Below are 22,105 nucleotides of genomic sequence, written 5' to 3' on the forward strand. Positions count from 1 at the left end.
AAAAAGCATCCAAGCAGAATGAAAGCAAAGTTACTGAATCACACCAAATTCACCGCTGAAAACAGTTTCCATAAGTACTATTTGTGCTCCTCAAATGCCTATTAGAATGCTTATTTCTCCCATAAAAATATTAACTTGAAATGTTTATTATTGCATGAGAAAACTCAAAATTTTCACCATCAGCTTAAATATTAAACACAACCTGCGGATTGTGTCTGCTAAAGGATTCCCAAATGAAATATATTAAGAAGTAATGGAATTGTTACTGAACTCCAAAGACTGAAAATTGTTGGAGGCTATAAATTGTAGCAATAAAATGCATTTTACAGAATAGCTGAACAATAAAAACAGCTTGCTGTAGAAATACTATACAACTATACAAATACTATACAACTTCTCTCATAAAATAAAATTTTACCAGCACCCTTCTAATTCTGTCTGGCCTATATAATCTAAACCGAATGATTGGCAAGAAAACTAGTGTCCTCTTTCCAGCCTTGTGAACATATTGAAAACCTAGATGTAACAAGCCACTAATTATGCCATTCCAAATTTACATTATTTTCCCTGAAACATGCTAATGAAACCTTTGAGGGAAGATTGTCTATAAAGAAGCAATGAGGGAGACAGGTATGCCTCACCTCTTGACTTTGCCAGTACCTTTACTGACTGGCTGAGGTTGCTATCAATGAAACAACACACAGCTGCGCCTTGGCTGACAATCTAGAACTTTACTTCTTAATGTGTCATGGTTTGTGTAGATGCTGTCAGAAAGCCATTGTTCCTCCGGCACTATTCAAAAGGAACCTAGGGACCCTCTATAGTCCCTAGCAATCACAGTGAGAACAATTTATCACCAATCTGACTTTTAAACATGTATTAAATTACTTCTCCATACCTCCAGCAAAAAGGGTAGTTGTGCTTGAAAGTGCTGGTATGAACCAGTCTTCCTTGCTCTTTTAGGGACTTGATGATGTTCTTATCTGCATCCTAAGGAAAGCAAAATATGTTTTTAACATGCAGCTTTCAAGATCACAGCTTTAAAAGGTTTGAGATTCACAAAGTGTCTCAGATTCACCGCAGAGACATTATGGCAAATAATCTCTATTACTGAAATGTAATGCGATATAATATATGTGTCAGAGAAGCATGGGCCATTTTACAGCTTTGATCCAAGGTCCATGCAGGCACACAGAACTACTGTTTTATTTCAACTCAATCAACAAAAAACAAGTGGCTTCTCACCCTATTGTTGAGAGATCTGCTAGTTAAAAGCCTCATCATAGGAAGCCAAGGCTTGAGTCCATAGAGGACAATGCTTTTTTTGACCTCCCACTTTTCGGCTTCATGCCCTCATGAAAACTGCTGCTGGGAGAGTGGGTTTTCGGATTGGGGGAGTTGGTGATTACACATTCTGCCTTGTTTTGTAATATGACTCAAAGAGCTTAGGCACAAATTTATGACATGCCCATCCTCCTGTCCTAAATGAGTAGGCATGCTTTTTCTTTGCCAAAGTGATCTAAGCCATTGCAAAAAAAAAAACCAAAAAAAAAAACAAGTAAGCTTCATTTTCAAATACATTCAAAAACAAAGGTAATGGTAGAACATGGATAGAATAAAACCATCAAACAAATGCAAAATGGAAAAAGAATTCTACTAATTGCAGTTCTCTACATCATAATGGCCAATCTGTTGGAGAGGCACATAAAGATGTTGACATCTTGGAAACTACCCAGAATAAAGCCAACTTAAATTAAGCTAACAGAAAGCAGGATGGGATTCCTTATTTCAACATGGACCTATTCAGCTCCATTTCCATGCCAACAGTTTAGGGACTCTTTTAAGAATAATAGGCTGCTATGCCAAAAATGTCCTTTGCTATGATTTTGTTCTTGGTATAACACACTTCTTCAGGGAGACTGATTAGCAATCACTTTAATCTATGTGTGATGATGTCATTGTAAAGAAGTTGTGAAATTAATTTTATGTTCTGAAATGGCAATCAGAATGAAAGAGGCCATACATTTCTGAGATCCTACATGTTCGTGGGATGAGAAAGAAATTAAAAAAATAGCACTGAGTGTGGAAACATCAACAGTGAATTCTCCAAAGCAGAAAGCAACTGAGCAACTGTTGGGCAGTGGAAACCAAGGACCTACATTTCAATTTCTCAGTATTATTTCAAGCAAATTTTCTAATAACCTACCTTCACATATTGTCCAGCAAAGTCAGCTACGTCTGCTGTGAAACAGCCTGAGGCATCCACAGGACAAACAGGCACAGAATCTTTCTGGATAATATTAAAATCCATGCAAACTCTATAGTCATCCTATAAGAGAGATAAAAACAAAATGCTAACTAAGAACAGCAGAATGAGAAAGGCTGAGTGCCCACCTTTTGATTCCTATACAGCATTCCAGAGTTCAAAATGTTACTAAACCCTTCAGTGCTCTGTTTACAAAACTTTGCCATCGATAAATTATCCCTTCAATATCTGAAGTGCTTTACATCTTTGAAAGAAATAAAACGGTTCATTATTGCCTGTTATGAAGTTAAGTCACAAATGTTTCTTTTCAGATTGAAGGGTAATTCAGATGTGTTCATCACATTATGGCTGCGATATCAGGTACTGACTATAAGTATGAACATACAATATACAGTAGAGTCTCGCTTATCCAACGTAAACGGGCCAGCAGAACGTTGGATAAGCGAATATGTTGGATAATAAGGAGAGATTAAGGAAAGGCCTATTAAACATCAAATTAGGTTGTGATTTTACAAATTAAGCACCAAAACATCATGTTATACAACAAATTTGACAGAAAAAGTAGTTCAATACGCAGTAATACTTATGAATTTAGCACCAAAATATCACAATGTATTGAAAACATTGACGACAAAAATACGTTGGATAATCCAGAACGTTGGATAAGCGAGTGTTGGATAAGTGAGACTCTACTGTAAGACCAAACAAGAAACTTGCATATTACCAAAAGATACACCTATCTTTCCAAAAAGGCCATAAACCATTGTGAATCAAATATAAAGCAACTAAGAATGTTATTTGATACATGGACTCTTGATTTCCAAGAGTTTGTTCACTTAAACTGCAGTATTTTATGTTCGGAAATGGGTTATGAGATAATGGTTCTTAGAGTTAGGGTTAGGGTCTTACGGGGACAGTAACATAGTTCAATGGGACAACACTGGTTTTGCATAAAGCAGATTGCAGATTTCAGATTCTACCCCAAAATCTCTGGGACGGTCTGGAGGATACAGATGATGACAAGGTAGAGATTTCTTAGCAGGTGAGTCTGACTGATGCTGACTAGGTCACTTCCTATGTACCAATAGTATAAACATCACTTCAAGTTCTACAAGCTTTTTGACATTGGTGGGCAATCACACACAAAAATCTAAATCCATAGGTTCTTAATTTATCTAATGCTTTATAACTTGTCTCATTTCAGAGATAAATAGCAAACCATGGTCCGCTCACTCTGCATGCTCCTTCCTTACTTCTATGTTTTCAGCACTATCTGGTATCAAGAGCACACAATTATAAAGATCTAATGATGGGAGAGGAAATGAAAGATGTTTTGCTGAACGAAGTCCCTAAATATACCACCAAAAGCATGATGTGAAGGTACCATCACCAGGGACTTTGAGGGAAGGGGACAGTGTTTGTTTCCCTTTCTGCCTCTGGCTCAGTTCCTGGGGACTCACTCCTGGCAGAACTGACTCTGTGAAGCGAGGCCAGCAATCAACACCTACTGCTCCAGAGGTTGGAACATAAAAAGGACCATGCCTGCAGGGCCTCACCAGGGGCTTTGAGGGAAGGGGACAGTGTTTGTTTCCCTTGCTGCCTCTGGCTCAGCTCCTGGGGACTCACTCCAGCCACTTAGTGTTGCCAGACTCTATCTTGACCAGCCTCCATTTCGGCATCCTGGGGTCAGCACAGAGATACCGACATTAGTTGCGTCCAGCCATAGCCCTTGATTCACCTGGGCCCTCTCTTGAGTGAACGCTGCCACCGCAGCCCCAGTTGTGTGTCTCATTCCTCCCCTGAAGGAACATCTGCTCTATTAAAACTATGTTTTAATCTGTTTTATTGCATTTATATGTTTTAATTGTTTTATAATTTGATATGCTATATTTATTATTTGTTGTATAATGCAGCATTGAATTTTACCATAATCTGTAACCCACTGAGTCCCCTTGGGGGTTGAGAAGAGCAGGGTATTGTTGTGACTCAGCTGGAACCTCAGAGTGACTCTGATGGGGATTATGGGATTCAGGTTCAAGATGACTCTGATGAGAATTATGGAACTCAGGTTCAGAGTGTCCCTGCTATAGAAGATGAGGAACAGGGAGGCTTTCCCACAGCAGAGAATGGTGCTGATGATACTGAAACTAGCCAGGTGAAAACTGACTCAGAAAAGGAGGATAGTTCTCAGTCTGATAGCATGCAGACAGATGCTAACGAGCTGGCTGGCCTTGATGAGATGGAATCTTTAGATCGAGCTGGCCGTTTGGAATTCAGGGTTCGCAGGAGTGTTAGAATAGCAAACAAGAAGGAGGACAGAGGCCAAATAAATGCTTTCATGCTATGCAAGGGGTATTACAACAGTGTGTTGGGAGACAAACCTTTGTAAAAGCAACTTCTCGCTCAAGTCAAGAAGCAAGCTCTCATTTTCCTGGATTATCTTGCAGCCTTTGTGTGTTCATGTTCATGGGACATTGTGATGCTCTAATGGGACCTTGTTTTATGCCTTATGATTTCTTGGATTATTCTTTGAAGCCTTGTTTTGCAACAATCTTTTGGAACTTTACTTTTGCTTTTTAAGAACTGTTTATTTCCTATTTGTTAATAAACTACAAAAGACTTCAACCTGTGTGCAGCCTGGTGTATAAAGCAAGGTGAAACTAGCCTGAGATGCGACAGGTATACATATAGTAAATACAGGAGAAAAAAAACATTTATTTGTTTACCACATATATTAGGAATGAATGGAATAAAGCAACTATAAAAATGTAATTTCTGACATACAGATATTTGTGCAATGCAACTCTTAATATTTTCTTTAATAAAAATGATTCTGAATGTCAGTTGAAATAGTTAAGATACAATAGAAGCATGCTCTGTATAAAAGTACATAAGCATTTTAAACTTACAGCGCCAAAGTAAGGAGCCTGGTGTACAACCCCTGTACCTTCTTCTTCTTTCACATAGTTGTCAGTCACTACAGTAAAAGCACCATTTTCTTTGCACTGGAACAGAGAAGATTTTAAGAGCAAAAGTCAAGCAAAGTGCCTAAACATTCAAAGAGCATCATTTAGTGTTAATGCCATGACAAAAAAAAGAATTTCTACACAAAAGGCATTGCTATGAATGTGAGCCAGAGAAATACTAAAATGGCTGGAGATTAGCAGTTATGGTACTGAACAAAAACTTCTGTCTGAAGCAGGCTAGTCTGACAATTCAATCTTACATATTCTGGAGCAGGCCTGCACAACCTGTGGCCCTCCAGGTGTTTGGGCCTCCAACTCCTAGAGGCTCTAGCCAGCTTGTCCGATGGTCAGGAATTCTGGGAGCTAAAGCCCAAAATACCTGGAGGGCCAGAGGTTGTACGGCCCTGCTCTAGTCAAGGAACAACACAGATCAAAAGTAGGCTTTTTCTAACTCTGCTGGAATGGAGGAGCAAATGCTACCAGTAGCAGAAATGGGATAGACAGATATACGTATGATTGGTTTTCCAGAATCCTTTTCAAATTCAAGTACAAAAGATTCCTGACAATGTGATTTGAATTGTAAGTGACAAAATAATTTTCTTCAGAATACAATGGTCTATGAAGTAAAAGTCCTAGAATTGTTGAAGTGAGAAGCCTTCACATAGTAATTTTCATAAAGAAAGCAAAACATACAAAGCATCCCTGAATGCACTTTAAAATACAACTAGCTGTGCCCGGCCACGAGTTGCTGCAGCTTATGGGAATCATTTGTTGGCCAGGTGAAATAGTAGTGAATAGCCTTGCAGCCTCAAAGCCTGACCGGTTTTTTCTTATGGGAATCCTTGTTTGGTGAGCTGGAATACAATGGAATAGACTTGCTACTTGGGAGGCTGGGTACTTGTGTTCTAGGAGAATGGTTTTTTGGGCTGCTAGAATTGCAATGAATAGCCTCGCTGCTTCAAAGCCTGGCTGCTTGCTATCTAGCAGAATCTTTGGTCAGCTTCAATAGTACAGAGTAGTATCGCTGCTTCAAAGCCTGGCTGCCTTCTACCAAGGTTAATCCTTTGTTGGTCTGGTTGAATTGCACTGAATAGCCTTGCAACTCCAATGCCTGGCTGTGTTATAGCTAGGGGAATCCTTGTTTGGTGACCTGGAGTAGCACCCTCAATCAAAAAGAGCCGCTTTGAAGACTGGCTACTTTCTTTGTAGGGGAATAATTGCTTGGCCAGCTTGAACTGCACTGAATAGTCTTGCAGCTTAAAAGCCTGGCCGCTTTCTACCTTGTGGAATCCTTGGTTGTCCAGGTTGAATAGCAATTAATAGTCTTGGTGCGGCAAGTGTGAGTGCTACAATTAGTCACCTTGATTAGCATTTAATGGCCTTGCAGCTTCAAAGCCTGGATACTTCCTGCCTGGGGGAATCCTTTGTTGGGAGGTGTTAGCTGGCCCTGATTGTTTCCTGTCTGAAATTTCCCTTGTTTTCAGAGTGTTATTCTTTTTTTAAAAAATATATCTTATTAGGGAAAATAAAAAAGAGGGGGGAAGGGGTATTTTTCTTTTACAAGTAAAGTGGGAGAACAATAGAGATGATAGGATAGTAGGAAAAATCTATAAGGGAATACAGTAAGTGTGGGTAGATGTTTCAGGTATGGTAGGTGATGGAAACGGTAGAAGGATAGGAATGGGACAAGGGGTGGGATGGTTAGCAGAGGGGGGTTCTTGACTTCCCAATCTTCATCTTTGTGTATTCCTCTAGTTTGTTGTATTGTTGATATTTATCTTTCTTTATTTTGTCTTTTCCTTTTTCTTTAGTCTGATTCGTGTTCCTTCCTTCTTAAATTTAATTTCTCCGTTGCTTAATTATCTGGTACTGATACATGCCTTATTCTTTATTTACTTTCCTGTTATTCTTTATTTACTGTCCTGATTTTAGAGATTATATTGTTCTGTATTATTATACCACAGTAAATATTATATATTATATTTATAATCTTATATCATCTGCTTAGAACTGGATTATATGAGGCCCCTTCTACACAGCTGTATAAAATAATAATAATAATAATAATAATAATAATAATAATAATAATAATAAAACTTTATTTATACCCCGCCACCACCTCACCGTGGGGACTCAGGGCGGCTTACATGGGGCAGAGGCCCAAACAACATAGAACAAAACATAGGCAACATAATACAAATCACACTATAAAAACATAAAACAGTAATACAATATATCAATTAAAACAAAAATACAGGATAAAAAATTGCATTTAAAACACATAAATGGTAAAATCGTAATAAAAATGGGATAGATTATTAAAAACCCTCTGGGGCTGATTAATTATTGACTGTATCTCTAAAGGCCTGCTGAAACATCCAAGTCTTCAGTTGTTTCCTGAAGGAAGGTAGAGAGGGAGCCAACCTAATCTCCCTGGGGAGGGAATTTCAGAGTCGGGGAGCCACGGCCAAGAAGGCCCTCTCTCTCGTCCCCACCAAACGCAGTTGTGAGGAGGGCGAAAGCGAGAGGAGGGCCTCCCCGGAAGATCTCAGCGACCGGGTGGGTTCATAGGGGACAACGTGGTCACGAAGATAGGCAGGTCCTGAACCGTTTAGAGCTTTATAGGTAATAACCTGCACCTTAAATTGGGCCCAAAATATAATCGGCAGCCAGTGGAGCTGCTTGAACAGGGGTGTTGACCTCTCCCTATAAGCAGCTCCAGTTAGTAACCTGGCTGCCGACCGTTGTACCAACTGCAATTTCCGGACCGTCTTCAAGGGCAGCCCCACGTAGAGTGCGTTACAGTAATCCATCCTTGAGGTAACCAGAGCGTGGACCACCATGGCCAAGTCAGACTTCTCGAGGTACGGTCGCAGTTGGCGCACTAGCTTTAGCTGTGCAAAGGCCCTCCCGGTCACCACCAACACCTGAGCATCAAGTGACAGCGATGAGTGGGTTATATGGCAGTGTGGACTCAAGATAATCCAGTTCAAAGCAGATACTGTGGGTTATGTGCCTTGGCATTCTGCACTGCCATATAATCCAGTTCAAACCAGATAATCTGTATTTTATAGGTAGTGTGGATGAGGCCTAAGTGCACTCTGCCTGTGCCCTGGGCGACATTTTGGCTGTGGGAATTGCTAGGATATGAAGGGGGCGGGGCCTACTGTTCTGAGTCATTTCTAAAGGGGGAAAACTGCTCTTTCTCGTCCTCTAATTTGGGCTTTATTTTTCTAGGTTTTTTTATTTGAAAGAGATAGACTGGATGACTATGTCTTTTCTGGCCAAATTTGGTGTGATTTGGTTCAGTGGTTTTGCTGTTTACTCCATAGTAAAACAGCACATTACATTTATATATATATAGATGTCATGCATGTCTATTCAGACTGACTCCTACTGAGTTCAAGTTAGTCAGCATGTGATTATATCTTCAAATTTAATCTACATGGACATATTAGGCAAGGCAAATTACTATACTCAGAACAAATTATCAATTCACACATTCAATTTGAAAAAAAATTAAACAGATTATATAATTGGATGTTTGGTGAGAAATTACATACACACATAAAATATTGTAAATTGAAGTGTTTTATTTTGAAATTATTTCACATCATTATTATTATTATAAAAATAAACTGGATGCACATCTGTCTTTGGATTACTACATATAACATTACATTAAATCTTCAGCAAGCCAAATGGAACTATGCAATCTGAAGAGAAGAAAGACAATCTACAAGAATCCCAATATTACATTGCTTGCTCTGTTGACAAAAATAAATAATATGACAAAGAGGTCCTGATGACTGTGACTGAGCAACTGGAAGTGAATCATAAGATTACAAGTTCCTCACCATATGTATCCTCACAATTTCTTTGACAATCAAAGCTACTGATTTACATTCCTTTTGTACATGAAAACAAATTTTTCCAACATGAAAACAAATTTTCTTCTGAAATATACATTGAATATGCTCTAGATAACAAATTAAAATTATGGTTTTATTTACCTTGATAAAATACTTGAAAAGAGGTTTATATTTCTTCCCCTTAAGTTGAACACCAGGGAACCTGAAATACATTTTATCAATAAAGCAGTAATTAATACATTTTACTTACTTCCAGTATGTATACGCTGCTTTTCTGCCAGATGAGTACCCAAAGTAGCATGCAATGTAATAAACCCCACAATAAACAGACATTAAAATATACATAACAATAAAACTACATAAAAGGCTGCATACAAACTGAAGCAGCTACAAACCATCAAGAACTGTATTTTACAACTCTATAAAAGGTCTTGGAAGTACAGCTGTCCCAGAGAATTCATACCTCAATAACTGCAGATTCAAATTACACAACGCAATACATGACAAATAAGATGTGATGCTGGAGAGACACTGAGGGTTTGTGAAATGATGGGAATCCAAGTGTAATGTTCGGCAGAAATTTATGTCACCCTTTCTAAAGATCCTCAGCCCCTCTCCAGCCTCACATCTTGTCCAGTCACCATTTTATATAATGGAACGATCAGGATTTTGATATCTGCAAGGAGTCCTGAAACCAAACCCCATGGACAGGGAGAGCCAACTGTATGAGCATGCTAAACCCTCAAACAGAAGTTAAAATTCTGTTATATTTTAAGAAAGCTGCCTGAATTTCTTTGAGAAGGCTTTCTGTCCAATTCACCACCATCATGGGCTCATCTGGAGAGGATATGAGAGAGATTCTTTTTGGCAGCTGCTCCAAGGCTAAGGAGCTCCCGCCAAATGGCATCTCAGTTGGTCCCCACTCCCTCCTGTCATTGGCAGGCAAATGCCATCTTATTTAAACAGACCCCCGGTCTTTTATTAGCTGTAGTGGAAGGGTATGTAGGGGGTCTGTTGTTTTTAATATTTAATGTGTGTTTTATGAGCCTTTAATTATACTAATTACAGTTTTAACATCAATGCCTTAATTGGATTGACTGTTTAATGTTTCTTAAACCTTTGTACTATATATTGGTTTAGCTATTTTGTTTTAAATTATATTGTAAACCAATTTGGGTCCATTATTAGGAGAAAGGTGGGATATAAAGCAAAAGAACAAACACAGATGGTTCTACATGTCCACAGATTCTGAATCTGTGGATTCAACCATCCACAGCTTAATATTTTTTAAAATCCAAAAAGCAAACCCCAATTTCCCATTATATATCAGGGACACTATTTCACTATGTACAATGGGTCTTGAGCATTGATGGATTTTAGTATCCATGTGAGATTCAGGAATACCCAGAAGATACCAAAGGACCACTGTATTATAGCTAAAAATTATGTGGTTGCACATTTGCAAAGTACATTCAACACTATTATAAAGAGATAAATGAAGATTATGTTGGGAACAACCAGACAATTTCTGCATAGTATATCAGTATGTTCTATTTTTAAGACTTGCTTCTTACTTAAAGAAAAATCCATATAAAATATGAATCAACTTTGCTTTCTATAAGCCACAGGTAACTGCAGCATTAGAGAGGAATTCATTGTAAGACATTCTGTGAAGGAAATAGTCTTCAAAATTTGTAATTTTTAACCAAGTTCTGCTATTTTATGTCATCTGTCCTGAGAGTTTGTATCTGTGTGGAGAGAATGCAATACATACAACACCTTAAACACAACCTGATTAAGAAACAATTATTTAGTTCTTAGTTTTTAAATGTTATTGTAAATATTTTTAATGTACTGTCTTTGGAAGCCATCTTGGGTCCCACTCCAAAAGAAAGGCAGCATGTTAATTAATTAATTAGATTCTTTAAGATCCTCCTGAAATTTTTTTGTTGTTCAGCCTGAAGGTTGATTTAAGAAAATAACAACAAAAAACATAAGCTGGGTCAAACCAAAGAAGTACTCAAAAGTATTTTTGCTCACAGCAGTCAACCAGTTGCACATAGGCAGACCACCAGCAGAACGTAAGTGCCACTATACACTTCATTTCATGATCCTTAGTAACGAATACAGTGATATATTGTTTCTGATGCTCGTAGTGCCATATTGTCATCCTGACAAATAACCACTGACGAGCTCATCCTATAAAACAGATAAAAGCCATCCAAGTTGACAGCTATTTTCCATAGTTCTATTATATGCTGTTCAAAGAAGTATATCCTTTTTTATTAGTCCTGAACCGCCATAAGCAATCCTGGATTCCACTGGTGGGTTTGGACTGAAATATCAGGCCTAATATATCACCCAAATGAAATACTGAGCTGGAATAAGTTCTGAAACTGAGCAGGAAGGCAAACAGATAACAATAACTTTGGAACCACCAAGTCCCAGCACTACTTTTAGTCCAATTTACTCAAGATAAAGTTAGTTCCAAGCATCAGTATTTTATAGAACTTCAGAGTTATGCAGATAACAACAAAGTACACATAAACAATATCTAATACCTACATCCTTATCTGAAGTCTGTGTGACTAGTACATAATATGTTCAGAAGTGAAATGAAGTACTTCCAGCCCAAGAGTACCACAGAATTACACTTCAGGACCTAGAAAATGCCTAGAAATGATATATTTTGTTGGACATGGATAAATGAAACTATTGATACCAGTCCCATGGATAGTTTGCCTAATCATTACAAGTCCCTGGCAGTATTCTACTCACCTTTCAAGTATTATATATTCGCTTTCAGACTTGTAGAGGGACACCAGTCTAGCTTCCATCAAAATGAAAAATCTACCTGTGTTTTTTTCTGAGGGGAAATAAACAAAAGTGAATATTCTAATGCTTTGCACATACAGAAATAAATTTGGACTCAAGAGTACAGTGTGTCCTCACTTATCGCTGGGGTTAGGTTCCAGGACCACCCGCAATAAGTGAAAATCCGCGAAGTAGGGACATTTATTTTAATATTTATACATTATTTTAGTAGTTATACAATATTTTAAGTCTTTATCAACTAATCGTGTGTTGATAAATCGCCTCCTTCTCCTCTTGTTGCCTCTTGTTGGGCTCCTTTTCTCTCCCTTTGGCTTCACCTTCCTTATGCTGTAAATTGTAATTTTTATGATTTATAATAGTCTTTTAGAGTTTATTGAAAAACCGCAAAACAGCGAATTAGCAAAAAGTGAACCACGAAGTAGTGAGGGAACACTGTATTAATGCAACAATTAGCATTTCCTGAATATTTAAATTAAGAATAAATCAATTCTTTTAACTTGAGACTTACAGTAAGAACTATCAGGATAGCACAAATGGACAGACGGGCTTTTATGGTGAAGAAATCAATCTAAATCCTGTATCAGCAGAGATTCCTAAGCTGAATACTAACATTACACAGAGAACTAGTTAAGGAAGCTTAACCATGACTGAACAAGATATTCAAACCAACAACATCGTGACTAGTGGTTTGCTGGCTAATCAGAATTACAACCTATAGTTTGCATCAGACCTACAAATCATGACATCTGATTTGACAAACCATAATTATGGCTGTCACTACATATCCGAAGGCCACCAGATACACAAATGCTGGGGTAATGAAATGTGAAAACAGGTGAGCAACTCTCACTGGTAGCTCTCTGCATAATTCCCAATTCTGCTTGCTCCAAGCTAAGCTCTAGCTTGCTGGTTCTTTTAATTACAGAGCTTTCAAACAGGTCATTATAAATCAGGCTAAGATCTTAGTAAGTTCCAGCAGAGCAGATTGCCCAGTGTCGATCTCAAAACAGAAGTCAACTCATTCTAGAGCAACTTATTTATATGTATGGCTGATTTCAGTAGGGGTGGTGTGGGAAATTCTTCAAGAACAGAATGGGAGTGCAGTGGGTCACTCAATCTATCTGCCACTGCTCTTTAGCTTACACCGGGCTCATATTTAAAGACCAGTAGCAGTAACTTCTCGGGACAATTTAACAGACAAAAATCAAACAAGATGAATGACTGAAACAAAACGCACATTTGTTTTTTACAATAAGCATCAGCAGAACTGTGTCAATAAAAACCAAAAAGACCTGCAACATCAGAATGTTTCAGGTGTGTTTGAGGTATGAAGAATAAACGTAATAGAGATGGATATGGCCAAAGTCTATTTATGAGACACATGAATGACGAAGAGCAGGAACTGCCAATTCCACATGTCACTTCAGGGTGTTCAATGTCATGATTTGGCCCCAAGAGGGGCTTGCAACACTTTGGGGTGAGATTGTCACACTTGCAATCTGAGGTAAGTGCTACTGAAATCAGCATTCATCATTGCAGATGTGAAGTAATTACAGGAGTTCAGTCTTAAGCTTAAGAATGTTTAGTAGATTTCTGTCAATGGGAGTGCTTCATTTCAATAGAACAATTAGTTATGTGCACATGTTTAGTGACCATCCTGCAATTCAGAAACCTCTGTCCTCATTAGTGACATGTAAACTACAACTGACAAAGCTTTTCTGGAAATTTCGTGAGTTACCATCAACACATCAGGAGCGTATCAGGTTGTGGAAGGCGGCTTTAAGTATAATAGTGATACAATAAGAGCATTCAGTATGAAAATAGTCTTAATTCACGGGTCCAAAGGTACAACCTAACTTGTTTCCAGGGGGTTTCCTCAGGCACAGATAAGCTGCCAGCAATTGTTTATTTTCAGTGAGCCCCAGGCAATTTTCCTTCTCATGGACATTTTCATGTGTCAGAAACAAAATGTGCTCAGCAAGAAGTTATTCTTTGCTTGTTGCCCTTGTAATTACCCTCAGGGGGCTCATGGCTGGGCCTCCAAATGAAAAAGATTATATCTGTAGAGGGAGAGGATGAGCTCAGTCTGCAGCACTCGGCTTAGCAGACAGTGTACTGAGAGACAGATATTCCCTTATAAGGCCATTCCCCCATCATACGTTTAGCATTAGAAGGTAGCTTGAATCATCACGGGTAGGTAAATCAAAGGGCAAACCAATTAGATATATCATAATAAATTAAACAAATGCTACATGAGTTTGAAGGAAAGCACTTTATGTAACCATTGTACTCTCTACATTACGCTGCCTTTCTGAGATTTATTATGACAACAGCATCAAGTCACTTTCAGATTTTGGTTTCTCTTAAGATCGTACAAATCTTTCACCTTTTTAAAAATGAAGACGACAGAACAACCAGGCGAATTTAAACCAACTTTGTCATTAGCCACTTGCCCATTTGCCTGAAGCCAAATCTTGCTTCTGCCAGACAAATAAAGCAATAATACTACACTGCAGTTCAGGAGCACATGGAGACGAACAGAAAGGTAAAAACTTTAACCAGGTTGAGTAAGATCGCAAGATTAAGACTTGAAGGCAAAGAGACCTAGGGAATCAAGCAGTGCTTACTTTCATTGTCATTCGCACAACTAGAAGAAAACATCAGTGATGTCACATCATGTTTTTCACTTGCCTTTCACCTTCACATATTGCAAGTCTGGGTTAACGCAGAGGGCCAGATTGCTGGGCAGAGTCCAGGGTGTTGTTGTCCAAGCAACAAGAGATATGTTTTCATCTTCCTCCAGTGGGAAGGTAACAATGACAGAAGGGTCTTGAACATCCTTAAATGAAGAATTAGAAGAGATGAAATCAAAGAGAAATATTCCCTTTATGTATCAGTAAGTACTGAAGGCAAAGGTAGTGTTATGATCAATTATATTCTCATTCCTTATGACTGAGAAGTAGTAGTATATCAACAACAACATAGCAGATAAAATATAAACATGTCTTTTTAAACACTATCATCTTCACAAACTTCTGAATTAAATTAAAGATGTTTGTTAGCAGTTCATATAACCAAAGGTGTTTGTATTTAAACTCAGCATGGGAAGCAAAGCATCAAATTTCCTTGGATAGGTTGGATAGGTTACAACTACTATAGCTACAGGGAAATGTTAAATCACTGTATAGAGTCACAGAGGTTTGTTCTGGTTTTAAATGAGGTCCAAAACACAGGTCAGATAAAAGACACTTTTCACAGATACAGAGAAATCAATGTGTTATGTGGTTGCAAATAAGTTTTAGATTCACAGTCGATAGGACTCCTACTACTGTCATGTCTTTACCTAAACATTTAGATTTCATTTCCTGCCTGTACACAAAAATTAACTGTTTTGTTGCAAATTTCTTGACATCTCTACATAGGACCAGGAAATGTACATTTCAATATAATTAGATTACCTAACATCAAATCCCCTATAGTATTCACTCAAAGGTATTGTATGAATATTAAAGAGCAAGGGGAAAGATGAAATCCTGAAGCATCCCATGCATAATAGTCATGAATGTGACTAGTTGTCCTCCAATGCCATACACTGTTATCAACTCTACTGGCAGAAGCAGAACCACTGTAGACCAGTGCAGCTTACTCCCATCCCACAGATCTGGTCCAGTAAATCTCACTCTCAATGAATTCCCATCCTTCCCCCAAGTAAGTCATTTTTCAGAGCAACTAGGACCATTACAGCACCATATCTGAACTGAAACCAGACTGAAATGGATCCAGACATTCTGTTTCTCCCAAGAAAGCCTGTAGTTGCCTAGGGTAAATGACCACAGATTCAAGAAGTTTGTACAAAGATGATTTCAACGTGGGGATTTCATGTTTAAAAGGGAAAGTCTGTCCATTATAAAATCTAAATTTCCAAAATATTGTTTAATTTCCTCCTGAAGAAAGACATGATGAAGGATCCCCTTTGGAAGTATTTGATTTTTGAGATGAGAACGCTAAGCAAGTGTTCTGAAAAGGTATTATTGTATAGTTGTCAAAAAACTATTCTGAATGTTGATTTTAATACTAATCGACATTGTTCTGTAAAAAGCTGACAAAAGTCATTGACGGATATATAGAATAATAAAATCTGGGGAGTAGTGATTTCAACAGAGTAATGAATTCAAAGTTAAATGGAGTGGAAATACATATCTATTAGAATGCAGATATTGCTTAAGAAATTGATTAATGATTTAAAAACAGATGTGTTGAAAAAGCTATCTCCATAACGAAAGAGAAAGCAACTCTCCCTCACGCCTTCATAGCCCAAATATATTGATTTTTACTGTTACAAAAGTATCATATAAGATGGAAGAACATAATAAGAAAACTAAGATTTGAAAAGGCAGCCATAAAACCAATAGATAAAATCTGTAGGTGTACACACAAACCAGTAAATACCGAAGTCAAAACTGCCCAAGCCAAAATATGACTTATTTCTATATATGGATATAAAAGATGGGCAGTGAAAAGGGGCAGCCAGAAAGAAAAGAGATTCATCTGAAAAATGGGGCTGATGAGAGTTCTACAAATACCATGGTACAAATGCATGGGGCTTAGAGCAAATAAAGCCTAATCTCACTAGGAGGCTGTCATACTTCATTCATTCCATGGCTCAATGGAAAAGACAATAATGTAGAAGTAAAGACAATAAAGTAGAAGCCCATATGAAAAGAGGAAGGCAATTACTTAAACTCTGTTTCGTGAGAAAGGTAGGATAAAAATTGAAACGATCTAGCAAGCAAGCAATAACACTCAATCAAGGAAATCCCAGCACTCAGTGTGAAATACCTGAGCAGGACACATTTCCCTGGGGCTCTTGGGGGTATTTCATTCACTAAATCATTGTAAGTTGATGTCGACTTGAGGGCAAGCAACAAGAACATATCTTAGAGAAATGCTAACAAGAATTGTGATATAAAACTGGTTTGTTGCACTGGAGATGTAAACAATATGGATAAATAACTATGGTAAATAAGTTATCTTTAATTCTATTCCTGGTTCTTTCTTTAATAAATTAGCACAGGGATGGGTATCTGCAGATATTGCTGGACTGCAACTCCCAGCATTACTCGACTCCTCTGATCAGAGACGCAGTCAGGTGTCATCTGGAGGGCTATATGATTTGCACCCTGCATAAGGATTTGCAGTCTTTATATTAGAGCTAAGGATTGTCACAGAGGGCATTCATATGGCAAATATGAAGATCAGTCACCAGCCAAGATGCAAACAAGCCTTTCTAGTTATTATATAACTGTTACCCATTCTATTCAATCTCTAAGTAATGCTGTATGCTACCACCCACCTTCACGGTTTGCTGAAGTACTAAATATATTTGGAAAAATTGCACTGAACATTTATTGACATTTTACAAGATGAACAACTCTATGCCTGTAGAATATTGCTGAGCTATTTTTCTCTTTGCCTTGCCTTCTAAAATAAGCTGACTTTGAGGAAAACAAGCTTTGTGTTAGAGCAAGATAAGGGCCATTTGTGCACGCTATGTTCTGACTAACAGGCATTTTAGAGGATCCTGGGAAGCTTAAGGACATCACTCTTTTTTATGGCTGGATAACCTGCTTTGGTATATCATGAGTTCACATACAGAATGTAAGCTGCTTCTTTAAAAAAAAAAAGTTGGGCTCCTAATGTTTATTTTTCCTCTTTAAATGTTAACTGAAGTCTATTTTCAAATTTCTGCATCTATGGCAGTATATACTTCAGACAGCTGAAACAGTCCAGACCACTACACAAGAAAACTGGTGACCATGGAGCACATTTTGTTCAATAAAATGCAAATATGAGACCTCTGTTCCCACAATGATGCTCCACACCCATGTAAGATATTACTCTGTATATAAAAAACCACAAACATTTCTCATATTTAATTTTTGTAGTCTCTCATATGTAATTTTTATATATATTTCTCATATTTTATTTGTATATACTTACACTTCTAGGCTCAGAACTCTTTACAATGTTAAAAACATCAGAGGCACTTTTTAAAATGCCTTAAATTAATTGCAATTTTTAAAATTGTTCAAAATGTGAATATGAACAGATTCACATTTTAACCAGCTACACAGCCAGAATGTCAGTAACATTTACCGATTAAAATCTACTGTAAATAATGTATTTAAACTTTTACGCTACCTGCTTGAAAATCTGTAAGAGGGCAACCATCGAGAACAAATTCTATAAACTCATTCAATGGACATGGGATTTTCAAGGATAGCTATCTGTAAACAGCCCATAGACTCCAATTAGTCCAAACCAGGGTTGCTATGATTTCCATGGGGTAAAGGATAAAGTATGGTGTTGCCTAGTGCTTTGTGAGCTGAACCAGCTTCCATATTATTTCTGTCCCCAATGTTCTCAGACATCAGGCGAGATACGCATTTGCATGTAGCGCCAATCCCCGAGGGGCGCGGTTGAGGTGCCCCTGGTTCAGCGCAGGGAGAGAGGTGCGAGCCAGAAAAACCGGTGCATGCACTCCATCTCACACACACACAGGCAAGGCAGGTGAGAGACAGAGGCAGGGCGCACTGTCCCTTGCTGCTGCTGCCTTTGTCTTTGTCTTTGCTCCTGCGGCAAAGGCAATTCCTCTTGTTTCCCTCCTTTGACTCTCTCGCACCTTGGAGTGTGTCTGCGTGTCTCCCTCTTCCTCCGGTCGAGGTCCGCGGGGTCCTAAGGCCCGCCCTCTCCTCCTCTTATTCCTAGTTTTTTTTAAAACTAGCTTGGGTACCTGGCAATTCCTGGGTTATTTGAAAGGGGGATTGTTTGTTTTTTGGAAGTTAGGGTAGGTAATATCATGTTACACTATGTCTTAGGGGGAAAAAACTCAGTATTTTCTTTTGTTTTTTATGAATGCTCCCATGAGAAAATGTATAATGATGTGGGTAAACTACAATTCCCAAAAATCTTGGGTCAACCCTCCCAAAACTCCCCCAGGATTCACAGTTGGCCATGTCAGGTCTGTGTGACAAGTGTAGTCCAAATCCGACATCGGCTGGGGTCAATATTCTCTGAACTATAACTCCCTGATGCCAATGTCAATCACCCCCAAACCCTGCCAGTATACAAAGGGCCATGTTGGGTCTGTGTGCCAAGTTTGGTTCAGATACATTGTTATCTGGGTTCAGTGTTCTCTGGATAAGGGTGAACTACAACTCCCAGATTTCCAGGGCAATCACTCCCCAAACCCTGCCAGTATGCAGAGTTGGCCATGTTGGGTCTATATGTCAAGTTTGGTGCAAATATGTTATCAGCTGAGTTCAATGTTCTCTGGATAAGAGTGAACTACAACTCCCAGATTCCCAGGGCAATCACCCCCAAACCCCGTCTATATACACCAGGGGTCACCAAACTTTTTCAACAGGGGGCCAGTTCACTATCCCTCAGACCTTGGAGGGCTGGACTTACTCCTTGACGCAGAGCAAGGGATTCCAACTGATCACTAATTCGATTTATGGCAAGTCTCCTTGAAACTCCCTCCTCAACTCTCTTTGAACTTTACCTTTTCACACTTCTACTCACATTTTAAAATTAATTTTCTTTTTTCAAAACTTAAATCTGAGGCTGGATCTACTCTGCCCTATATCCCAGGATCTAATCCCAGATTTTCTTCTTATCCCAGATTATATGACAGTGGGGACTCATATAAACCAGTTTAAATCAGATAATCTGGCATCAGATCTTGGGATATAGGAGCAGTGTAGATTCACCATGAGGTCCCTTCCATACTGCCCCTATATCCCAGGATTTGATTTCCTACACTGCTCTGAATTGGATTATATGAATCTACACTGCCAGATAATCTGGGATAAGAAGATAATCTAGGATCAGATCCTGGGAATTAGGGCACAGATTCAGTCTGAGGTCCCTTCCACACTGCTGCTATATCCCCGAATCTGATTCCAGATTATCTGATTTAAACTGGATTATATGAGTTTAAACTGCCAGGTAATCCAGGACAGAATAATCTGGAATCAGATCCCGGGATATAGGGCAGTGTAGTTCCAGCTTGAGGCCCCTTCCACTCTGTCCCTATATCCCAGGATTTTATCCTAGATTATCTTCTTATCCCAGATTATATGGCAGTGGAGACTCATAAAATCCAATTTAAATCAGATCATCTGGAATCAGATCCTGGGACATAAGGCAGCGTAGAAGAGGCCTGATTTCCATTATTAATTTCCATGGGTTTAACATGGGGGGGAAACAAACCTCAATTAAGGTACCCATTTTTAAGTGTGTATACCTTTTTTGGGACACCCTGTTTAGAGCAAGTTCAGATGGAAAGTGGGGCTCTTAATACAGGATGATTAAAGGCATAATAATCTATCCACACTGCCATTTCTATGCAGTTTCAAACCAGTACTGTAAGGGGGGAAATGCAGAAAATCCTGGAACAAATTGGAAACCTGGAAAGGGAGGGAACTGTACCAATCGCAGAGCCTTGATCCCCGTTTAAGAAGGTTGCTGGAGTTCTCAGGAGTTTGTAGGAAGCTGCATGTAAAGGATCATCTTAGATTGGGAGGAAGGGAGGGGACTTGATCTCTCCTCCATGCAATCGGGATAGAGGGGTACTGATTTTCCCCGTTTCTCTGCTTTCTCAAAATGTTAATTGCCCCCCCCCATTAGTGTTTCTTTGTATGTATGTATGTATTTATTTATTTATTTATTAGACTTGTATACCGCTACTCACAGTTTGGCTCGGAGCGGTTTACAGAAATAGATTAAAACAATACACTTAGCTTTAAAATAACAATAAAAACAATAAAACAATAAAAACAACAATAAAAACAGACATAGCCCCGAGTTTTTCACCCATCGAAAGCTTGTCGATTGACTCTTGTTTTCCAAAATTTTAATTTGTATTTATTTTACTCTTGGCATGCTCTTGGTATACATCTTATGACCTGATTGGTTTTTTGTTTTGTTTTTTGGGAGGGGGGCAAAATACTGTTTGCTTACACTTGAAAATTACCTAAGGTTGGCCCTGTTAGACATGTATTGATGAACCTAGACTCCATCCTCACAATCTACCTAGGATTTCCAAAATCATGTGAAGTACAATAGCAAACCAAGTATATTTAATAGACCAGACTATATACCTTATAATTCTGATGGGACTCAAAGTTAGAAAGGGGTGTGTTACATGCAGTTGAAAAAGGCATGACTTTAACTCCTCGGTATACCAATCCTTTGTCATACAGCTGTTTGAAAACCCACCTGAAACAAAACAAAAATACAACTTGAGTAGTCAAAAAAACAGGGTAGCTTTACTGAAATTTGAATGATATGACAGGCAGAAAAGTAATTAACCACATGTAAAAAAATTATATTGCTGCTCCCAAGTACCATATATACTCTAGGATAAGCCAACCCAAATATAAGCCGAGGCACCTAATTTTACCACAAAAAACTGGGAAAACTTATTGACTCAATTATAAGATGAAGGTGGGAAATGCAGCAGCTACTGGTAAATTTCAAAAATCTAAATCAAAACAGATACCAATAAAATTACATTAATTGAGGGATCAGTAGGTTAAATGCTTTTGAATATTTAAATAAAACTGTAATTTAAGATAATAATATGACTTTAATAAGATAAGACTGTCCAACTCTGATTACCTATATACTCACGTATAAGCTGACCCAAATATAAACCGACCAGGACCCTCACTCGAATATGAGCAGAGGGGGGCTTTTTCAGCCCTAAAAAAGGGCTTAAAACTCAGCCTATACTCGAGTATATACAGTAGTTTCTTTCTGCTGAGTTTATTGCCAATATTGTCTTAACACTAAATCTTGCATTGCATTATCTTATCTTATCCTGTGCATCTTACAGGCCCAAAATACAGACATAGGCCATTCATTGTTAAAGAGCCCAATACAGGTGATAACGAAAAGTCATGTGAATTTCCATAATGTCTGTAGAGGCTCCAATCATCATTTATTATGAATGCTCAAGTGCTTGAAAAAAAGTTTTCTCTACACGTCTTACCTTAGAAAGTTCCCTAAGCAAGTTGAAAGCTGACCCAAGATAAGTAGTGTATTGAGCCAGTCACACTAAAGCCTGGTGATAATTCTCATTCATTCTGTATAGCTCAATA

General features: G+C 38.3%; 1 protein-coding gene across 2 annotated transcripts in view; it reads right to left on the reverse strand.

The window, feature by feature from the left end:
- Window positions 1–22,105, reverse strand: part of iars1 (isoleucyl-tRNA synthetase 1) — a 106,826-nt gene that overhangs the window by 67,954 nt on the left and 16,767 nt on the right. For both annotated transcript variants that reach the window (XM_062970004.1, XM_003217661.4), the window contains 7 exons: window positions 21,104–21,221; window positions 14,631–14,778; window positions 11,883–11,970; window positions 9,246–9,306; window positions 5,176–5,271; window positions 2,207–2,329; window positions 899–990 (listed from right to left, as the gene is read on the reverse strand). In XM_062970004.1, coding sequence (XP_062826074.1) covers window positions 899–990; window positions 2,207–2,329; window positions 5,176–5,271; window positions 9,246–9,306; window positions 11,883–11,970; window positions 14,631–14,778; window positions 21,104–21,221 — 726 coding nt within the window. The remainder of the gene's footprint in view (window positions 1–898; window positions 991–2,206; window positions 2,330–5,175; window positions 5,272–9,245; window positions 9,307–11,882; window positions 11,971–14,630; window positions 14,779–21,103; window positions 21,222–22,105) is intronic.

Source organism: Anolis carolinensis, chromosome 2 (genome assembly GCF_035594765.1).
Source record: "Anolis carolinensis isolate JA03-04 chromosome 2, rAnoCar3.1.pri, whole genome shotgun sequence".
NCBI classification, from domain to species: Eukaryota; Metazoa; Chordata; class Lepidosauria; order Squamata; family Dactyloidae; genus Anolis; species Anolis carolinensis.